At 36.1% G+C, this 23833-nt stretch overlaps 1 protein-coding gene across 2 annotated transcripts; it reads right to left on the bottom strand.

Annotated features, from left to right (window-relative positions):
- Positions 1-227: 227 nt before the first annotated feature.
- On the bottom strand, positions 228-20283 carry IMPACT (impact RWD domain protein). 2 transcript variants are annotated; one of them, XM_085319246.1, is made up of 11 exons: positions 20176-20283; positions 19175-19303; positions 18366-18418; positions 17292-17354; positions 14000-14085; positions 12225-12356; positions 11835-11929; positions 8373-8446; positions 6747-6837; positions 3266-3400; positions 228-1113 (listed from the first exon to the last, which is right to left on the bottom strand). In XM_085319246.1, the coding sequence occupies exons 1-11, from the start codon at positions 20281-20283 to the stop codon at positions 1042-1044; spliced, it is 1038 nt and encodes a 345-aa protein (XP_085175372.1). In that variant the 3' UTR covers positions 228-1041. The 2 variants fall into 2 exon arrangements, with proteins under 2 accessions (XP_085175372.1, XP_085175373.1); XM_085319247.1 differs by having other exon boundaries at positions 12225-12353; positions 20176-20264.
- Between the last annotated feature and the right edge of the window lie 3550 nt (positions 20284-23833).

Below are 23833 nucleotides of genomic sequence, written 5' to 3'. Positions count from 1 at the left end.
ACCTGAACTAAGAAAGCATCTGACTCAAATGCTAATAATTAAAGATCAACAAGATTAGAAATTAATTAAGAAAGATCAGATCATTTAATCCATCCTCTGCAAGTGAAAGATACTGAGGTAATGTTAAAAAAAAAAAAATCAATCTCATCTAAGTATCAAGATAACAATTTACTGCCAGAAATGTCCTGTTAAATTTTTCTATAATACATTAGACAAAAGTCTGGCAGCTGTTAATAAAAGAGAAGAAAAATGCAAAGTGTTTGTGACTGTATTTTTAACATTGGTATTTTTTCCCATTCAACATCACTAACAAATGGATTGTAACGTCCATTACTAGTTGTAACAGTGTAATTTAAAAATCTCCATATCCTTTGTTGAAATCACTAGTTTCCTTAGTTAAAGGACATGTATTCTCAGCTGTTCAACAAGATCCCAGAGTCTGACACTCACGGTATGCTCCTCAAAAAAATTCTGAGGAAGCATCTTTACATTTCGGTAGTTAATCACACATGTCCAGTCTTTATGTCACCAAGTAGGTTCTATCAGGCGTGACTGAGAACTGTGTAGGTAGGACCAGGTTCTCCAAGGTCATATAGCACTGGGTCATCTGTTTTCCTTTCAGGTATTGAAAACTTCAAAAAAAGGGTCATTTGCAGATTCTTAATGACTTCAGTCTCACCCTCAAGCCAAGAAATTAGGATCCCTGTTTTAGTAAGAGGTTGGTGTTTATGTTCCAACCCAATAACAATAGAGAGGATAGATAATCCACATTTTAATTAATCATCCATAGTTGAGGGGAAAAAATGGTTCTGGATGTTATGATGTCGTCATAGCAAGGAGATGAAATGTATACTGCGGAAAACTCTTTTGTCTAAGGTCTCCAGAATAGCTGAAGAAATGATAGAACAAGAAGAAATGTATCTATAGGTTTACTGAATTTTCTTTTGAATACAAAATGTGTGTTGTGGATAAGGCAATAATGTCCACATTTCATTTCTATAAAAATGCGCAAAGTAATTCTTTTTAGTTTTTAACAATAAATTAATGTTCCATTCTCTTCTTGTTGTCCTTCTTTATCCTTTTGCTCTTTCCCACTTGTTTAGATGATTCTTCCTGAAATAAAAACCAAGCAAATCAAAACTTAAAAGCAACATTCCTACACACTGCGAGTACTCTCTCAAGGTCATCTATAAAACTTACTTGAATATGAATAGTGTTCATAATTTACTGGTATTTGTGACAATTTTTAACAACTGTAGAATATTTAACCAGTAAGTTTCATTATTTTTCCTGCTTACCTTGCTATTTATAAACTTCTTCAGCAATGCCAAAATTAGAGGCTCAAAATATAAAGCTTTTGGGCAGGATACAACCTCTTTGAAATTTCTGTTTGATATACTTATGCCAACAAATGCATGTAATGCAGAAATAATCTAAGCCATTTCTACTCAAGGAGCAGCTTACTATATAGGAAAACTATTACACTATACTGCAAAATTCCTTCTATGGAGGATGTTAACTATATCAAAAGATAGGCTGTACACCAGTACAGCTCCATAAGCAAAACACACCTACACTGAGAAAAAACAGAACTTTACCAGTCTTACAGCATCAACATTGCATCACGCAGCCTACTCTGACTGTCAATTCTGAAAAACACATTYTTTCTTCACATGTGAAAACCAATTGCTGTGTAAGTTTTTGCACTTTCTGAGTTTGGGGGACCATAGTTATGATTTCTAATTTCTTTGTGGACTTCAGCATACTGTCAGGTTAGGATTACTCTAATTAAACACAGTATGTATTCATCCTGTGCACGTCTCAGTGTGATGAGGAAATGTGCCAGTACAATTCACAAAACTTGTGACTTAGTAATCTCTCACCTGCCTCTTCTGCATGGAATGGAAAGAGACCCTAACAGGATGTTTGAATTCTACCATTCTGAAGAAAGTTAGCTGAAGGCATCCTTTTTCACGGACACATTCATGGCACTAGAATAGTAATTACTGTAACTTCCATCTATTATTTTTCCAAGGGGTACTGGTAATAAAACATATTGGTTAACAAACAATAAAGAAATATTGAAAAATGACAAGTAATTTCCAATATTAAATTTTCTCTTGAGGGTAAATGCTTAAAAATCACATTATAATTTCCTCGTATTGTATGAGCAAGATATATAAACAAAATAAAACACTGATCAGGGGACAAGAAGGGGAATCGGTAAGTATATACAAATACTTCTAAAATGTAAAAAAGCAAATAACTGACAAGTGCAGGCAGAGGAATTAGGAAGCATGCTCAGCATTCAGCCACAATAACCTTAGATGCTTTTATGTAAACACATACGCACACTTCACACTTATAAAGCAGGTCCCTAACTTCATTCCCTTTATTTTCTGTATTCTCTCAYCCAAGGACTCTGTGGAAGATGGGTAGCAGGCATCTGTATCTGCTCAAAACCACCTAATGCATCAGGAAATTACTGATGAGAATTGAAAGACAGCTCCCAATTCCGCCTGGAGGCGGGTACAATACTGGCAAGGACACAGAGTCAGGTTCTCAGTTTGCCTCTGTGAAGGTATTTAAGAGAAGCACAGCTATGCTGTATTTTCATCATAAAGTGGACCCTGTACAAGGCATATAAGGGAACTCACAGTATAATATTAATTCTGTCATTTCTGAAAAACATCTCTGTTGCTAAATAGTATCTAAGAAGAAATAAGAATGTCAAAAAATATTGGACAAAGAAAATAGCTTTAAAGCAAACCCCAGTATCTTTCAAGTCAATACTGCTACATGTACTGCCTAACATGGTGTTCCTACTAGCAGTGACTTCATGAAAATTTATTTTCCCATCTGCATCTGAACATTACTTGAGGGAAAACTGGCACCTATTTTATGAGACTGGTTTTCAAGAAATATACCGTAATACAGGGATCTCATGCACCATCTAAGACACCAAGTATTTTTTTATGTTGAGCTTTCTTCAGTTTTGTAACTTTTTTGTTTACAATTAACACTACTGTATTCTCAAACAAGTGAAAAAAATACACAAATTTTAAAAAGAACAATGATAATTTATGCAATATGAAAAAGGAAAACAATTCTTAGTCTTTGTAATGATCCTATGCTTACTCTGAGTGCATCAAAGCAACTAGAAGATGATACAGCTAGTATTACTTCTCTTCTGGCTTCATCTGAACAGTGCCAGTTTATGTAAGCTATCACATAAATACTTTCATTTTAAAAGGCAGTAACTTACCACTGAATGTACGTAGTTGTATTCCACAAGGATAGTTCTTGCACAATTATTGATGTGTTTAAAACGATCTGGTCCTAATAGAATACCTCCATACCAGCGGGATACCACCACTAACACGTTGCGGACATTCAAAATCTGTTAAAGGGCGGGAAAAAAAAGAAAAAGAAAAAAAGTGGGTTTTTGTTTTCTATTAAGCTAGTTTTGCTATTGATAGYTCTCTTAGACATAGAAAGAGTCTACTTTTTTGTGCTTTTAGGAAGAATTTACAGTCAGCTGTTTCACATGGAGAAGTTATCACAGGGCAACAAATAAAGACAAGTCAGTAATTCTGTGGTAAATGCCCCCTTTTGAGCCTTTACTCAAAGGTAAATTCAAAGCAGAATGAGTCAATACATCCCTCAGAAAGGGGTAAAGCTATCTCACGCATACTGTAGTTGCTCATCCATGCATCAAAGTCCTCAGATTCTACTTATAGTGACACTTACTGCGTTACGCTTATTATTTTTTGATGGGGCACATTATTATTTCCAGAGAGCCTCTGTTACTAAGCACATCATCTATCCACATTTTTGAAATGTTAGTGTACAGAATTAACAACAGCCAGTAAACAGGCAAATGTGGATCATATGGATACTTGAAACGCCATAGCTAATACTGTTGCCATTTGCAGGATTTCAGCAACAGCATCTGGAGAATACAGAAAAACTTCTGAATCTTCTAGGTTTGAATTGTGATTCCTTGCCTGCTAGCAAACAGCACATACATACATACTTCATGCTGATGATCTTTAGGACTGAGAGAAACTAAATCTTTATATACTATTTTCAAAACTAAGTAATCAAGGAGAGAATTAAACAGAACATTAAATTACGAYTTCTTTTACTGTTGCTTAAGGCAAGAAACATGGGAGATCTTCAACACCTTTATTTTTCACAATACCTCAGTGCGACTTGATAACACTTGAAAACTATCATTTATTCCACCTTAGAGTAATTCTCTCCTCAAGGAGATCTCCATCATTAGCAGCAAACAAACATTAGAAAGACAATGAATAGCAATTGTCTAAATACAGAAGAGAAAAACATGTCTTGCCAAAATATCAATTCTTTGCTTCCTTTGAAAAATCCCAGTTCCCAAGTTAGCCTGAATTCTCAGAGATCAAACTGCAAGTAATGATTAGTGTTGTTTTAGTTCACCACTTGTACAAAACCATCAGCTTTTGTAGATTTACCATGTCTGATCAAAGCACTGAGCTAGAAATTACCCAGTCAGAATCAGCTTTGGAAGCCACATGCCAAGATAATACAAATGGAAGTACAAAGGCCCAGGTATCACTGTTTAAGTCAGATTTATATTACCACATGCAAACATGTAGCAACAATCCTGAGTTACCAATTTTTGCTCAAGTTAGTCTTGTATGAATAGTGACCATGATCCTGAATTTGCCCCTCAACTTGAGAAATCTAAAATCTCTGTGGAAATTCTTCACTTAAAAACAGCTTACTCTTAAATCCTGCACAGTAGTGCTAATGCTAGGCACAAATGTCTACAGATGGCTTGGAGCCAGACACAGCAAACACAGCTTTATTTGCATACGGCTGAGCAAATATATCATGCTCTGCAAGTTACATGGTGGTTTGGTGGAGCGGAAGAGGTGGAAAATCCCTTAAAAGGTAGCTATCAATAAGCACATAAACACTATTCATGACCTCCAGTAAGCAGAAAAAAAAGCATCTGTGTCATCCGAGCAATAACATCAGAAGATTCTACTGCTGTTTGTGAAGATAGAAATATTCTTAGAATTTTAAAATAAAAAGGATAATGTAAAAAACATAAAAAAAGGACTGAGGCAGTTTCYGTGAGAGGCGTTTTCTACTCTACATTTACACATTAGCAATGAAGTCCATTTAGAGCAATTGTTCACGGTAAACAGGATGCTAAAGACAGCTGGGAAATTTTTTTTTAACTCTAACTTTAAATTTTAGAAGTTAATCTACAACACCATTTCTTGTAACCGGAAAATGCTATCTTGCCTGAAGTGTTAGGTTTCTCTGAAATAAGATAAAACTTCTATTGCAGAGAAGAAGTATAACTACAGAAGAATAAGTGGTTTAAACCAATTAATTTTCAATCCGCATCACCAGTCGTAAGTATTTATGTAAGAAAAATGAAGAGAAATAAGCCCAAAAACTATTTTAATCTTTCCTAGTTGCAGAAATCCCTGCAGAAGTACTCTCCCAAAACAAATACACTCCAGTAATTAGGACTACAGGTAGAAAGAAATGATCCACATGATTTACACACATTCATATTTGAATTCATGTCATTTTCTAAGCTGGATTTTTATGGACTGTTAAGAGCCTACATACTCTAAATTTGAGAACTTTCAAAAGTATACATTAGCAGACTAAAAAGTGTGCTCAATATAAGCTCAGAATAAATCAGGTACCTCTGAGAATAGTAATTGCAAAGTTATTATTATTATAGTAAAGTTTTCACACTTACCACCCATGCTTGCATATATTACATAAAATAAGATTTGGCTTCCCAAGTCAAGTTTGAGCTTGCTCAAACTTGACTAAATGAAAGTTCAAAAAGTTCTAAATGAAAATTGTCAAAGTGCTTCCGTCAGTTATAACTGGTTTCAGAAATAAACTTTGAAATCAAAAATTAAGCTTTAAAACAGTCTCCAAGACTAAGTGGTAGAAATGGTGTTGCTTAACACGCGGTACAGCACATTAAGTAAGAGAATACACAAACTGGAAAAGGATGGAAAAAGAAAACCCATGTTCTGAAGGTGACAGCAGTGTGCCTTAAGTTACACAGCATAAAATACATCTAGCTGTTCCCGGCTGTTAAGATATTTTACTTGGGGTACTACTGATGGCCTTGCATCACGTTGGTGAATCACAATTTATCAATCTCAGTTCACATTTAGTAGTAACTTTGCTGAGGGAGTATTATTTCAATGCCTGAAAACAAAGAAACATGTGAACATGACAGCTAAGGACCTAGAACTGGAAACAGTACAAAGAAAAACTCCCTCATCCCCACTACCCTTCCCATTTGAAGTCCAACTCTGCAAGTTCAAATAGTATCATTTTTTATTATGAATAATAAAAGGAAATTGAATGAAAGACTGAGCTTAGGTCAGCTCTTTTGTCCTGTCCATCAGTTTGTTTCAAACTTCTATTTCTGTAAACTTAGACCACATAGTGAGCATAGGAATCATAATTTAGTTCCCCTTTGAACTGTTCAAGCTATTACCACAATCTACGAACAATATTCATTTTTACGATCAAAGATTTAATTTATTACATGTATGCAACAGTCTATACTTCTCTCTCATGTCTTAGAAAGCAATCATCTACTGCTTTACTTTTATAAATACATTTACACTTTATTTATAAATTTATTTACACTGTTGTGATTTTTAAAATCTAGGCAAGACTGCCAGAAGTCAAAGTTTAATTCCTATAACCTGCATAAGATGAAGAAGACGTCCTCCTGCTGCTGTCTCCCCATCATCTTCACAATCCTGTAAGAAGGTCTGCTTATCTTCACAGTATATTCTTTAAAAAGTGAAAACAGAATGGATTTCAAAAATGTCAATCAATTAACATTTTCACACGATTACTGAAGTCTCAGAAATCTTTCATAAACATACGCTTCCCTACTAAGAGCATTTACGTGAAAACAGGATGAAGCTTAGGGTAAACCACAAATATTTATCTGTACAGTATAAAATGTGTTAAGAAGCTTTTACAAATACTTTTGACTATCTCAGGTTAACTCTTAACTCATTATCAATGTAAAGTCCCTATTCAGAAAAACTCAGGTTTTCAGCCTAAGCTTAAATCAAAACCAACTCTATCAGATACAAGTATGAATTATGGTGTAGGAATAGATCTGGAAGAACTCTGACAAAACTATTATCAATAATTAGCGAAGTCTAGATTTCAGGAGTAGTATGAAACTATTACTGAAATTCAGCTTCAGTTCTCCATGCCATCTACCGAGGCTTCCTCCAGAGCAAAGTTGTGACAGGCTATGGCACAGCTGAAGATTTATACGGGGAGCACTCCAAGAAATTTTGGAGCCTATTGTTTCATATAAAGGAATACAAACTAAGTCTAATTTTCCAAAAGTAATCCTCACAGAGGTCTACTGTTGTTACCCAGCTGATTTCATAACTTCTGCATTTACACAGAAGCTTATGATACCGGATGAAAAACACGAAGCAACAAGAATGTCTCTGCTACTTTTTGAAAGTATGTTTAGATAGCATGAGTGCAAGGAGTCAAATTAGCAGCAGCAGTGACAAAACAAATCCTCTCTTTATAGCAACCTTAACTTCAGCAGACTTGTTGAAGTAAGCTTTCAGTTGCTCTAATTTTCATGTGTCACTATCATCACTCTAAGATATGAGTGAATGGATTGGTTTCCATATATGCTGTTTCAGATGACTGGTTCCTCTAGCAATGAAAGGGCTTATTTCACTGTTGGTTAGGTTCTTCAGAAAATCTACATCAGTCTACCTGTACTGAGACCTATTCATTTCACACAAGCTATGTTTGCAAAAGTTGCCAGAAACAGACAATTGCAAAACTCTTTCTAGCTGTTTCTCATTTTCCCTGCAGTTTCAAGCATTTCTGCAGAAACTTTATATGCCAGATGTCTGCTTCAGGCTTTCAATTTTAACTCTTATTTAAGCTAAAACTTTTCAGTCATTTCCAAAAATAAGGTCAGGAATAAAAAGTCATTTTGCCCAGATTAAAAAAAAAAAAAATAGCAGACATTCATTTTGGGACGATGTAGCATTTCAATGCTCACACATCCTACAGAAAGTATAACAATGCCTGTTCAAATCCACTTACAATCTTTGTTTTTATTCCTAATTCCTTTACTACCTTAACATCATTTTTTACTGTATGTTTTACTGTCTTGATTTCAAATTCAAAATAAAGCCTAAAACCTTTAACATACAAATAAGAAGTCTACTCCTGTACAGATCTATTAGCAAAGAAATTCTTTGATGGATTTTACTTTTCTCCTATTCTGCATCTACTTGTCAAAGAACCCTGAAAAATCACTATTCAGCTCTCACCTGTATGCATATATGTTGTGCGTAGCACTAGCAATTTTCTTATTCTCATACAATTTTTCAAGAATTCTCTTTACCTTTAAAGGAAAAAAAAACAAAATAAATTTGATTTTACAATGGGTTTTTTGTACACACCATTTCAATCAGACTGCTAAACAAAAGCCTGTTTTTTAATAACACAATGAAACAGTTTTAAACTTTGATATATTTAGCAATAAAATAAATTAAATATTCAACATACTAACTCAAGGAGCAGTTTCTCAGTACCCTAATGCTAGTTGCAAATTACTTTTCTGGAATACTGAAAACTGCTGTTCCTTGAATTAGTATATTGTGTGCTTAATCCATGTTATTGCTGAATATGTAAAGTGTCAAACTGTTTCATTAAACGACAACAAGATTTAGAAAACATTTTCAAATCAATATTAAATATGAATTGCACCTAACTACATTTTTTTCAAATATAACATTAAGCTGGAATAATATGACACAATTTGACATATGTGTTCGTACTACATATTGTTTTTACCAATGTCACCAGAACAAGAGAGGTATAGAAAGTTCACTATGTTTCACTTCGAGACTTTCCTTTTTTCAAATTTACTTTTTCAGAGTTTCCATTTTACATAAAGAATCAGAAAAACACCTTCTCTTTAAAAGTCAGAAAGTGTCAGCATTTTCCAAACTGATGTTCCTACCACATCTCACTGCTTAAGAGCAGCAGTATGAAATTCAAAACATATTAGTTCATCTTCTGTTTCTAATTAAACAAGCTACCAATTGTTCAACCCTTATCAACTTGATCTAGCAAAGAGAAGAACTTTGATCAATACATGGCTTTAATAGATAATACACAATTGATATTACTTTGAACAAAGCATAACTGAAGTTGAGAAATCTTGGGAAAAAATGCCAGAACTGCCTTCCATTCAAAAGAAAAATGTCTCTCAGGAATAATCAATATAYATAGTTAATATCCATCTTAGCTATGTTGTTCCATTTCCAATTCTTCTGGAAGAAATTCAAGTAATAATTTTAAAAATTACCTCAAATATAAGATATCCCAATGAAAAAACTCCTATTATTAACTTAGAACATTGCCTCAGGCACCTACTTTCTTCTTCCTCCCCCCTGAGAATATTGAAGAAAAACAACTTATATTACTTAATACATACTCATAAATACATTTCARTAGATGCATTTAGGGTACAAAGCCTATGAAATGATCACCACCTTTGACATTAGTCATTTGTCAGCTATCACGCTCATAGAAATGTCTAAAGATTAATTATATGTCTGTATTAGCAATGAACCTCTGACACAGACATCTAACAGCTAAGTAATAGCCTACTCTTCTCCCTGTTGTAGCTCTTGAGCCTCCCTTTCCCTGTTTCTCTCCTCTATTATTATTTTTTTTCGGATTATCTGAACAATAAAGTCTCAAAATTAAGGGATGTAAATTCTCTACATGTTAGTCAGGTGCCTGCTCAAAAAAGACAAAATAGATCAGCTCTTTGTACTGCCTTACAAAAATGTCAAGTCCAAGAACAATGTACATTTTAAGTATTAGAATGAGCTAAAAGGAGACAAGGAAAAGCAACAGTACTAAATCTAGCTTGCTACATGAAATATATCTATCGCTTTCCTTTCCCATATGTTTTATGGTAGCATACTCTRTTACATAAATAACTACTGTATTAGTCTATCATTCAAAACTACAGTAAAAGCGAAATTCCATTATAAAAAGCATTCAATAAAAGAATTTACCCAACAATCTATGTACTGTATTAAAAATCAGTGAAAATTGCTACAACATACAGACGATGTGGATAAAGTATTATGTACACATACTAATCTCTTCACAGTTGATCAAGAAGCTAGCTTTCATTATAGGTGCAATGTTTATCCCACCCTTCACTCCTCCTGGCTTTCTTTCAGAAAAATGAATTTATACCAAAGCAAACCTGTCCTGCAGTCTGCAGACCAATCAAGTCTCACTGTACAGCAACATTCAGTGAAACAAGATGGATTTGATCCTTGGGGAGTTGCTCTACTTTTATACTCACCATATACCAAGAAAACTTGACCTGAAATTCCTAGGTCTATTGAGTTATGTTGTCATAAGGGTCATAAAAGAAGAAATTAAGAATGTCTTTGTATGCAAAAGGAAAATTACTAACTTGCTTTAAGTAAACACTCTTTCTTGACACAGACATGCCCTTTTGGAAACCCATGTCTGCTAATATGGACTTCCTCTAAATAGGAGTTGTCTCACTCATAAATCATCATCAATGAGTGACAGTATTGTAGAACGAGAAAAGGAGGTTAGGCCAATGATTCTGATCTCATCTCTTTCTGAAGCAACACTGTTCATAAGAACTGAGCATAGCTAAGAAAGCTCTTGAGATTCAGTGCTACTTTAACAAAAACAATAACAGAGTGTTTTAAACCCTGAGTTATTCCACAATAAGCCTGAAAACATAATTATTTTCAGGGTTCACAAAGCTGAAGTTGTATTCAAACAAAAACATGACAAGGTATAGATGGCAAGACAGACATGAAAAGCACAGCAAGGCAAGTCAAATTTTCTGGAGTAATAAAAATGAAAGTAATGATTTTTTTTTTCAAATATGTAAGAAACAAAAGCCTACCAGAAATCTCTGTTGCGAACATACAAACTTAATATAAAAGAACCATTCAAAGATAGAGCTGAAGCACAAAAACTAAATGGCTGTGCAGTGTTTGAGAACTTAAATGGTCAGATAAGGATGATACAGGAAGAAGAAAGAAGAATCAGGAGTATTAAACATAAGGATACCTTCTATGCCTTGTGTTAAATAGCTAAAAGCTGGGATGTATGATGGGAAACAAAATATAGCCAGCCTACCCGGGTAAACATCCGCTACTTGTCTGTATCAGAGACAGCTGCACTGATTGATGTGAATTAGTTAAATATTCCTACTTCTTGTAGACAAACATTACTGCATAACCATGCTTACCTCCTCACTTATTTCTAGATGAAGATTTGCTTATGCATTTTAACCAGGTTTATTTTTCTATAGAATCTCTTTCTGGAGCAAATATTTATAAAAACATTTTAATTCATTTTCCAAGCAGCATATGGCAGACTCAGTGGCTTCCAAATATCATACGACAAACTACCAACATTCAAAAGGCAGATACCAGTATTCTTATTCTCTCTCTTACATCTAAGGCACTTAACACAAAAAAACAGCAATACCGACCTACTTCAACAATAAATCTGGAAAACTACTGGGAAGCATTGCAGAGCAATTATTTAGCTGATAATACAAGCCAATAGCTGATGCGTATTCAGACAATACTAGCACACAAAGATACACAGAAAGAAAGAAATATGCAATACTAATTCTAAGTATTTCAGTAGTGCTTTGTCAAAGTATAGACAGAAAAACTGTAAGAGTCTGTTCCTCAATCTGTACTAACTTGTCGAGGTGTCACCACAGGAGCCAGATGTGCCTGGAAGGTACTCCTTCGGTCTGTGATTGGGTTTCCATGATGTATCAATGGCAGTTCTTCATCTACAGAACACAAACAGCGAAATGCTTCTTTTCTTTTTAGGGTCTTGAAACAATATATATGGCTACATAAGTAAAGAATGTTTTAACTTTAACTAGTCCCCTTTTTAAAGTTAAGTATACAAGCTCACATATAGAACCACCAAAAATATGCAGCTTTTCTGTGACAGTTATTCATATCTATTGTAATCTTTAATGTTATTAATTTGCATTACTCAAAAGCTGAGTAGAAAAAAAGAAACTTAAGATCTCTCTCTTCTRAACTATTTCATCAGAATTAATAAGGAAATATTTTTACCTTCTTGGCTTTCAGATGTAATAAAATTCAGCATTTTAACTGAATCTTCCTGAACTGGCTGATAGTCCAAGAGAAAATCATCTTCATTATCTTCATCAACTTCTTCACTGATTTTCTTATTATCTGGTTCTGCTAACATGTATGTAGTAGAATTTATTAGACATTTTTTGGAAGATAATACAGCATTTCCAGTTGCTTTTCCTCAAATTACAAAATGTAGAATAAAATTAATTGCAGCAAAATCAGAAATGTTTAATCAAGCATTAGCTAAAATTTTGTCTAGAATTAGGAACAGGACAGTCATGGTATGGGATCCATGTGCAATCCATTAYATAATATCTTCTGCTTTAATACTAATTAACATTATTTCTAAGATAAAAAAAAATCAATGTTTACATTTTCCATTAAATGTTTACAATGCTACTGTTAATCTAATCTGAATTTAGAGACCGAAACAGTCTCCACTCAGAGGGGTTCAGTCATTTGTTGGTCATTTCTGGAAAAATGTAAAGCTATAGTTCAATGTTACTTAATTAGGTTACAAAAATCATTAAATTCGAAACATCTCTCTAGACATTTTTAATCTGCTCTGAGAGTCCTGCAGTCATATTTTTCTTCATGCAAAGGATATATGAAAAATAACAGTCAATAGCAAAAGTTTAAATATCATACACTTCCACTACTCAGACAACTAGATATAGAGGGATATACAGACAAGTTAGTATATCACAATCTAGTTATCTATTTAGAGGGCATATGATGCTATGATAATGCAGGTTTGGTAACACACTTTTTTTTTTAATAAAAAAGAAGAGGTGCAATACAGCATGCTAAAATGGTCTAGAAAAATTATTAGTTGGAAGCCTTAAGGTTCAAATACCCAAAAAATTTCCAACATTGTCACTAAAACTTTAACTTTTCAGTATCTACTCCTTTAGTCATGTCAATGAGAAATGACATTTTAAATTCTTTTGACATAGCACCAAAATGCACACAGTTTATTGAAAGACTAAAACTAGACCATACTATGAAGAAGCATTGAAAATATATATATTTTTTCTCTTCAGTCGTTTACTCCTCAGAACCAAGCTAACATTTACCATAGAAAAAAGTTTCCTTCTGCCACAAATACATGAGATGTATGTATGTCTCTCATGCATTTAATAGATTAGCATCTGCAAATGCTAATGCTAAATGAAAAAGAAAAAAGCTCTTCAAAAGAATGACTGTGAACTTACACAAACTCTGTCACTGTAAGCAACAGTATGTACCCCTGCAACTGCAGAATAACTGCAACACTAAWGATCATATGTTTTCATCTCAATATAGTATAATGCAATTGAGATGGAATATGATCATTTGTCTGCATATTCCACTGAATTTTGTCTTCTCTTCAGGCCATTCTCAGTCTTTCAAGAGTGTACTCAATATCAGAAGTGTGTACTGCTATGAATGATTTCTTTGTAGACTAGAGGACAATGCTTGATGTACCTGTATATTGAACTCTGCCATTAAGGAAGTAATTCAGTTCCTAAGAGGACTGATGACCTTGTCCTAGTTCACTGACATCCCTCCTTTTTTTTTTTTTTCCTATTGCTTTTTAAAAAGGGAGATCATGGTGGTAAAACAATAAGCCATAGAATTAGAGAYTGCTGTTTTCTTTTATCTAGATCCAATACAAAACTGGACATAAACCAGTCACAGTGAAATCTTACTTTGCAAGTAAATCAGAATTAAATAGAAATAAATTAAAAAATATATATTTTCCTAAGTACCTGAGCCTGATGACTGTGCCTTTTCTATCAGAACTTCTCGTATCTTCTCCACCCATAAATAAAGAATACTTTCACCAAGGTTCTGTCTGGAAGTCGTTTAAAATTCACAATGAATAAGAATCCTTTTTTGCTGATTTCACTTGGAAAGTATCTATGTTAAACAACATGCAGATTTCAGACATGCAAAAACAGAACATTACAGTCTAGTGTGATAAAGAGCTTTGACAGGCTTGTTTAAAGGTCTGTTTAGGTGAAGTTCACTGTATGAAACAGCTGACTTCTGCATCATYATATACAGTCTTTGACATTAAAAGTACCAACGATGGAGGGAAACAGGCAACTGATGGAAACTGGCCACACAAGAAAGTGAAAGCAGCTGAGAAAGCGTAAGTTGTGCAGTCTGCCCTACTGAGTAACTTTTTGAAAGAATCCTAAGTCAGAGCATCTAGCTGCAGAGCTTTCTTTAGGTCAGTTGTTCTCTATAACAAAGTATTATACAGCCAGTAGTGAGCTCCTTCAGCCATTCTGTAGCTGTAGGAGAGTCTTCGCCTTTATGTTTGCAGGGGCTCTTCCTTGGAAAGGTGCCCCTTCTTTTCCTGCTCATGCACTCATTACACATACATCTAGTGTTTGGTAGACTGCATAGTACGGCAGCAGCAGTAGACCAAATGAAGCACTGGATGGACATGCTAGAGTCTGGGTAAGGAGCAGTCCTGTAGGATGGGGAGAAAAAGTTAGGACTTGGGTCTGGGAGTCCTTAGTTAGGCAGCATCACTGTAAATATATGCTTTTTGTGCTTATATTCAGAACTAAGTAATGTTGTCTTCATGCACAGCAAGACCCAAACAACCCAAAATGTATTTAAAAGTGTCCCGAGAAATAATCTTTGATACAAGTTGTGCATGTTTGTCTCAAAACCAAAACCGAAGATTTAGAGCCTTAGCTAACTCACACATTCTAATAATTTTATACTTACTGCCACCAACTGGGGCAACATATAAGTACATATCAATAACAAAAGTACATTTTTAAATATGTACTTTGCTAATTGTGCACAGCACTGTTGCTGAACAAAATCAAAAATTCAAACAGATATACATTTTTCAAGAATATTCAAGGAACAGTAAGGATGTTATAAACATGTAGCTAGGTCAAATTTGGACTCTCAAAATCTGGACAGATTCCAGAACAAGTCAGTGCCCTACTTCATGCTGCTGCTTATCATATAGAAGCACCATTTCAACACATGAGGAGTTACATTTAATTACGACATTTTAACTACAGAATCAAGAATTAAACTTCATAGTAGTTCTCTAAAATATATTTACTATTTCTCATCTCATAACAGGTCCATATTAAAAAATATGCTATTAGGAAATGCTTTGGAATGAGAGAGAGAGAATGAATATGATTTCTCTCCTGTGAGCAAGTAATTAGCAATTTCTATAGTTATAACCCAATTTCAACTTTCACCTATTATTAGCAAGTTACACTTAGTCTTAAAGGTCATCTTTCYAGGCTGTTTTTTATCTTGTCACTTTGGTATTTAAGTCCCCAAAAAAGTTTTGTACCAAATAAATTTTTTGCTTTGGGACTATCTAAAAAAAATACATATTTGTTACATTTTTAAGTATTTTGGGTCTCCTCAAATTGACTTGTGATCTGTAATTATCTGGTTTTCTCACTTCATTATGAAGACTAGTGACTGACAATATAGTTCAAATTGTTTTAGATCGCAAAAGCAGGTAGTTTAGAGTGCCAGGGATTAGAAGCGAAGTAGATCACCTAAACAATTGCTAAAAGTGCACCTGCAAACCATGCAGTGTACCCAGGTTTACCACATAATTACCCAGATAATTACCCAGACCTTTTAATAGGTCAAAGGCTTTCAAGGAATACTGTGCACATCAGTGACTACTGCAAGAGTGGAACATTTGGATTAAATTGAGTTAATGTTCCATTACACTGGAGATTATTGTTTGAAACATAGTTTAAAATGACATATATGGCCTAAAACAGAAACACATTCATTTTCTGCTGAACAAATAAAAATGACAAGAGACCAGGGAGGTTTTTCAAAATCAACTGATACAGACAAAACAGAGCTCCTACGGACTGACCTGAATAGCATAACTTAACAATCTACAAGATTGTTGCGAGTGCTTCAGAAGTACACTGTTCCTCTCTGCAACTGTCATGTGACAATTTGCTCCAGATGCTCAGGACAAAGCATAGGAAAAGCTTGCAATAGCTCTACCCTTGGTAGAGACTCCCACAACTCAGGTGCCCAGACCGAGAGTTAGGGTCAATCTCTGTTCTTTCTGCACCACTGAGTATTTGTGGTTAATATGATCCCATATAACTTTTTACTGAACATGCTCTTCCATTTCTAACACTTCTATTTTGTTTGCTTAAATTATCTATTACTTCATTAAGAAACTCAGTCAGCCAAGGTAACAGAGTAACTAGAAAAAAACCCTTATCCAGGCTGGAATATCATCTTCCTTTTTGTATGCCTTTAAAAAAACAATACTTTTCCTATGTTCAAGTTGTGCCCAAATTACTGCTTATGACACATTTCAGTTTCATTTACAAAGTTATCTTTGGAAACTAAAAGTATTAAATAAACTGTATATAATTACTATGCTAACTATGGTAACTTCACAGTACTTCAAAACCTTATAACCTGAGTATTTCTAAATGTTATGTTTATTCTCTTGTATTATGAGTTGCTGCTAAGTTAACTGCATGCTATGATAATAAATGGTCTCTGATACTTTATTGTTAATAGATCCTACACATGGTTTAATTTACTTTAAAAACTCACTCATCTCTTAGCTGAAATACTGCTTTTTAATACAAAATTGTTTTGCCTCTTTGCTCTAAGATAACAATAAATATTTTCACATCTTACAGTTTAATATTCAAATACAGAACAGATGCATAAATTGTGCACTTCATAGCGCCAAATTCTTTATGAAACTCATAAAATCTAAAAGATCACAGATTAGGAGGCAAAATGAAGACTTTTATCTACAAAGAGCACCAGGTTTAAACAATACAAAAGAAATAGACACAGGATTTAACACACTTTTGTTCTCACAAATGTTATGTACAGTAAATATACAGCATATTTGATGGTTTGATTTATAAACGAAACTTACGTTTGTATGGCTATTGTAACATCCATTTTGTAACTGCTAATATGGGTACTTAAAAATACGCATAGAGCCTGACATGAAACTGGAAATCCATTGTCTCTTTTTAATACATTCCACTGCCTATCACTTACATGTATATTTCTTCCAAGCTATTTGCTAGTTCCATATAATCCTGTCCTCGAAGCCAAGAGGCACTAGGATGAAAAAAGAATACAGTAAAAATGGTACCCGTACATTGATTACAGCATCTCTACTGAGCTCAACAAATGTTCATTTTAAAATAAATGTGACAGAAAACGTAAGAGTAAAGTTTTGTCAATCATTCCTGCTAAACATGATTTCAGTTTTAAAAATCTCGATAAAACTATGAGCATCTAGTTTCCCTTCAAAACTCAGTCCTTGGGCTTACACTCACTTCAGATAAGAAAGCTGGACTCATTCTTCATTGTAGGCCATTGTCACTCCAGAATCACCTTATGCATCATTAGCTTACTTTTCTGGCTCCTTCAGCATTGTAGCACCTATCACATTTACAATGACCCTTCAGTTCTGTACTGGTATCCTCCTGGTCTCATGTTAAAATACACTTAGTCTCAAGTTTACCAGCACTATTTTCTATTGTCTCAGCAATAAACTAAAACTCTGACAGACATGCTCTGTATCATGCCATGCAGGCTTGGTCCCTCTATCATCAGAATCAAGGGTCCGGCTAGAACATCTCCATTGCCTTTGGCTTACATATCAGGACTTCCTCCTTACAGGAACCAAGGCATGTGAGGAACAGGGAAGGAAAAGAGTAAAATGGCTTGTCTGCTTGGTTCCATCCCAAAAGAATCAGTGCTCAGACAAAAAATATGCCTTATAAACTGAGAGTAGGATCCAGGCAAGAGGGGTTCTCAAGTAAACAGTGGGACATGCAACAGTCACCATATTGCCACAGTCTTATTGTTGCCTTCCAACAAAGTAACAGTTTCATTAGCAGAGTTTTGCAGGAAGAGAATGAATTGTCATTGAGAGCCCCAGGAGGCTGGCTTGGGAGAAAGAGTAAATATTCTCACTTGAAACATCCATACCCTCAGGATATTTTAATTCAAGAAGCCATCTTAACTGAACTTCAAACTACGCTTTAAACAGTTAATGGTGGTAATTCATAAAAGAGATACAAATGTTTAATAGAAAAAAAAATGACAAGAAACTTCACTTACTTCAGTTGATAAATAGGTGGCTCGGCAGCTGGATATCCTGGAGGCAAAACTACCTGAAAGAAACTTGGTATAAATATTCCTCAAGCTATTCCTCTCAACTACCTGAGCTTTACTTACAGACTCTGATGTGCAGCATTAGGGCCACAATCACTGTTTCAAATGAACACAACAATTGGCTTTGTTGTTGCAGAATGAAAAAACCTTTATGTCTATACTTAGGATTCCAATAACTGTTATACATACAAATAATATATTTCACAGTGTAATCTTTGGGGATGAAATATCATGCAAACAAAAGCACAAAAGAAACTTGGAAATAGCTACATGCATGGCTGCCAGATTTATGTAAGGGGCTCTGCACTTCTGTAATTAGACACTTCAGTGTTACCTCCTCTAAATAAAACTTGTTTTCAGTGCTCTAAACATATAGTAGTAAGTTAGTCAGTTAAGTTGATCTGATTTCAGTTTGTCTCCATGCTTCACAGAAAGTAAGTCTAGAAGTGGCCACAGCTGGTTCACTCAGTTCTCCTACGCAAAGCCGATGTAAAAACATAATTTAAAAAGGAGACTTGGGGAAGACCACTGAAATTAGTGGGGAAACCACTGGAATTAAGCTATGTAATGTTCCTTAAATGTTACAAGCACACTGATGTGTTACAGGAACCATCACTGAAAAGTCTATCAAGCACTCTGATTCAGAATCTTGTTGATCCATACTGAATCCTATTTAAAAGGGTTTCATGCAAAAACAAGTTTTTATGTGGGAATCCAGTGGCATATTCTGTGCCAAACTTTTAACAATACTATACCTGTAAACAGAGGGTCCATTTAGGTCGCTCCAGACAATCGCTGATCTTAATGCAATAGATTTTTTCATCTTCATCAACAACACACCAATCTTCACCATATATGGATGATAGGGCTTCAATTTCATCAAGCTAGAAAAGGGGTACATTAAAGTAAATGACAATAGTTTTTGTGCCAAGCACAATTTTAAGACATGCCACTCTACAGTTCACTTACAAATGTGACAAGTTTCACTATAGCTGACTCCACTAGAAGGCCACAAATACAGGTGGCACCAATTCAGGCTCACGCTGTAAGCAGACTTCGCTCAGTTCTCCCATGCACACAAGTGCCTTTTGCATTTCTGTGGATTGTCTGTAACTCTCAGCAGTGACAAGGCCACTCAGGGAGCAGCTGCAACACGTGCCTGCTGCTCCCAATCAGTGTAACTACCGGCTGAGACATTTCTTGCTGCTTGCAATGCTATCTATTAAAAAATCTGAAATCAGCATTTTCAGTACAACATTTCAGTCACCTCTCAGTGCTTGAGCAAACACAACGAAGCTGTCATTTGGAGGATATCAAGGCCTTCCGGCAAGAAGCCCCTCACACGACTTGTGGTTGACGAGAAGCTACTTAAATCTACTCATTTTGATTTAGTATTTCCACTGACAGGATAAGGGTTTACACCAAAAGACCCAGCACGCCACTGCCCAGCTCAGCGAGAACACTAAGGGCTCCTCCATCGCCGCTGTGAGAGCCACCTCACACCTCCAGCTTTGTCTGCTCTTTACCCCTTTTCCCCGCGGGCTGGCGCGGCCGTTAGCGGCCGTTAGCGCCCAGGCGGGTGGGGGTACTTGGGGGAGGGGCAGGCAAGGGGCTGCCCGCGCCCTCGCGCCCCGCCACGTGGCGGCCCCGCCCCCCCGCCATGACGCAGGGGGCGGGGCTGCACCGCCCCCGCGAGACCCTCGTCCCACATCCGCGCTGCTCCCCGCCCGCCTTCTCCTTCCCCACGGCCGCTCACTTGTTGCTGGGCCGTTTCCGGGTCACTCGCCGCCATCGGTACCTGAGGGAAGGCGGAGAGCAGCGGAAGGGCAGTGTCCAGCGGCCTCTGCGAGAGAGTAGCGCGCATGCGCTGGCGTCGGAGTTTGCGCAGTAGCGGCGGTGAAGCTGCCCGCCCTCCCCCCTGCCAGCACCCCCGCCGGGGGCGGGGGGGGGAGAGCTGGTCAGCGGCGCGTGCGCAGTGCGCGTCAGCGGGCGCCGTGTCCGCGTCGAGCTGGCGCCCGGGTTGCGCCCTGCCTGGCTTGGCCGCCCGCCTGCGTGTCTGCCCTTGCCGCTGGGAGCCCGCGTCGCGCCGCGGGGTCCCGTTGTGCCGGGGGGGGGGGCAGCTGCTCCCGAGGACTGGCAAACTCGTGACAGGAGAGAGCCTGCCCACCCGCGGCCTGTGCCCCGCCAGCCGCGGCCCCCCGGGACCTATTGGAGTTACCATCCCAGCTTACATAAACTAACGGGCGCGTACAGCAAGCGCCCCGAATAACCAGGTCAGGGCGSAGCACTAATAAAACGGTCCCAAAAATCTGCCTTGGTCCTGTATTGCCACAGAATTAAGGTTCTACTTGTTGGACGGTGTTTTTACTTTATTTGTGACGTCCTGTTTGTAAAATAAACTGTACAAGCAGTTACGATCCCACGACAGTTTTATAGATGAGAGCAGTTTCAGCCTTGTGTTGATGTCAATCAAAATGAATGAGCGGCACTCTTCTAATCGCATAATTTATTCTAAAAAATACAGAAACAGCATTGGTACCACATGAAATTTCCATTATACTTAACAGAAATGCAATTAATTTCTCTAACATGGAGAAGTTTCCCGTATCTGCTCAGTGAAAAAACAGGTTTAAGTGTCTCTCTGTTTTTGCTTCTGTGTAAAGTACATGTGCTACCTTTTTCTTCAGTTTGTAGTTCCTATGCTTTCTCCCAATGTGTTTTTATACTGATTTAGTTGTGAAGAATTAAGGTTAAGCTACGTTTTCCCCTTTCTCAAAAACTGGGAGAATCTGCACATGCTTTGGAGAACAGAATTAGAACAGAGAACATTTATAACAAATGAGATACCATCTCCCCTCCCCCAAAAAGAAAGGAAAGGATGTAAATGAGTCAAGACAAATACAGCACTGTCTTATGAGCTGAATAAATTCAGGATGGAAAGGTACTGGTTAGGTAGACTTCCACAGAAATAATTTGGAAGTTTTAATGAATCCCACAGTAAGTACTCATCAATGATACCTTGCTTCTGCTTAAAGGAGAGCCATCATATGGGGATGTCCAAATGCACGTGATGTAATCTAAGACATGATACAATCCTGCTCTGTAAGGAACTACTAAAGCCACAACAGGAATTGTGTCCAATTTTAGCACTATCCCTCAAGAAAGATGTGCACTAAATGAACAAAGTCTGGATTAAAGTGATAAAATCAATCACAAACCTAGAAAGCCTGTCATCTGAAAAAACTGATGAGAAAGATTTTAAAGAGAAATCTGCAAGAGGTAAGCATCCTTCATATGCTACAGATTGCTGCAAAGAAGAGAATACATTCTTGTTGCCCACTCTGGAAAAGATACGAAGTACTAGAGATTAAATTTGGATGTTAGGAAGGTTCAGATCAGATGCTAGGAAAGTATTTGCCAGTAATTAACTTTGTCATCCTGAGATGACACAGATGATGTGTGTTAATGTAACATTAACTCAATACTAAGTATTGAAGTAAAACATTACCTTAGATTGCAGCAAGGAAGATTCAGATAATTAGAAGGAAAAGCTAAACACTGAGCAGTTTAATAAGTCATCATCACTGAAAAGCTCTAAGAAAGGTGAGATCTGGGTACAGTTAATCCTGGAAATGCAATAGATGAATACGAAAGCAAATCCCTATGATGTTTATGTATGTACACTCTTGGGCTTATGGTTCATTACCGCTGTTAAATGAGACCCTAACCTGAGGGCAAACAGTTCAGAGAGATGTCTGGAGGCAAAATTTTGTTGCACACTTGGACCTAGATTCAAGAAAATATTTAGGTTCCACACCCCTATTTCAGGTTGTAAATTTTAATTAAAATCAATTGGAATTTGGAAGTATATTAGAACCTGTCTATAATACGCCTATCAGAACTTAATGGACACTACTACTGATGATATCTGAGCCAAAAATTTTAAATCCCAAGTTCAGATGGCAGGGGTGGAAGTTTGAAAAAATGTACTTTTTCTTAGTGAGTTAATTCAGTCTGTATTAGTTCAAACTTAAAAAAATAGAACTCCGTTCTGATGTTGTTTGGGAAATAATATATGCAAATATATATAAATACATAGTTGTTCCATATTTGATAACTGGAAAGGTTATTTTTCCAAGATTAGCAAGGCTTCTGACACTGCTTTTGTCATCAGCATCATGATGCCAGAATTGATTTAATTGTTCTTTGGCCACTAGTAAAAAGAATGTACCCAGTCACAAAACATGACAAAAATGAAGACTGATACATATTTAACTGAATCTCATGGAGACTTTGTCAGAAGTTGCCTGCTCCACCTTTAATTCAAAAGAACACCCCATATTGAAAAAAAAACAATAAAAACAGAGAAAGGAGTTTTTTAACAGTTTCTTTCTCACCCCAACATAACAGAAAGATTTAACTTATAAAGACATAGAAAAGATGGGTAGTTGGTGCTGCATCTCTTTGTCCCAATATTATTTTTTCTTACATATTTTAAGATGTTATAATTATGACACTATGAGACAGTTTTTAATTTTATGATAACAAACACTTCTTTACAGAGTGCTTGCACTCTGTAAGTTGCTAGTTTTGACTTAGTTGAGCAAACGAGTTTACATGAATATTCACTGTATGTGTTATTAAATGATTTAAAGTTATTATTGACAATATTTATGACTGTTGTCTATAATCCCTATAAAAGCATTGATATTAAGGAGTTTAACAACTTGCCATTGGATCAGGGAGAGACTGTACTGGATAAAAAGACAAAAAAGAATAAAAACTGCATGGATTGGAGACATCTGACAGATTTATGAGGACCCTACTATTTCCCTTCATTGTTGATTATAATTTTATAACTCTTGCTGAACTGAAATGGAGACAAATGTAATTAGTGAATCTCCAACATGTTTATATATACTAAATTAATAACAGAGTAGATGATATGATGCACAAGGGTATTTAACAGCTGATTAATTTCTTGCCTGTCTAAAATAAATGTTCAGTAAAAGCTGGATATGAAATAACTTTCAAACCTGGGCACCAACACAGCAGAGTTTAGTGAAGTGTTTGGGGTCTTCTTTTACTATGCAACTGACCCTCACTGTTCTTAATAGCTAACAGTGTCCCAAACTGATACTCTTCACAGCAGTGCATGAGCTTTGACATTTAAATAATGGCTAAGTCTAACCTTCAGTCTATTAGTTCTCTTTCTGTGAACCATAGATAGCAAAAGAAAACATTCACAGCTCAAATCAACACAAGTAAGCAAAAGAAAACTCTAAAGGTCAGAGTGGCTTAAATTGCTAGAGGGAATGCAGCTTCTTTGCTCTGCTTTGTGTAGTATGCTTGGTCATTATTGATGCTTTTTTAGAACTAAAATCTAAAGCTAGAGAACCAAATGCTTAAATCAG

The sequence above is a fragment of the Rhea americana genome, unplaced genomic scaffold (assembly GCF_003343005.1).
Source record: "Rhea americana isolate MKP2758 unplaced genomic scaffold, rheAme1 scaffold_58, whole genome shotgun sequence".
Lineage (NCBI taxonomy): Eukaryota > Metazoa > Chordata > Aves > Rheiformes > Rheidae > Rhea > Rhea americana.
The sequence above is the reverse complement of the archived record's forward strand: the minus strand, read 5'-3'. Positions and strand labels throughout refer to the sequence as shown.

Bases quoted from the DNA above. Each gene is read 5' to 3' on its own strand.
- IMPACT (XM_085319246.1), bottom strand. From the start codon at position 20,283: ATGCGCGCTACTCTCTCGCAGAGGCCGCTGGACACTGCCCTTCCGCTG. The intron at 18,419-19,174 runs GTATAGTATTGT...AGTTTCTTTCAG, and splicing joins AATGGACCCTCTGTTTACAG to GTAGTTTTGCCTCCAGGATA. The intron at 1,114-3,265 runs GTAAGTTACTGC...TTTTTATTTCAG, and splicing joins ACAACTACGTACATTCAGTG to GAAGAATCATCTAAACAAGT.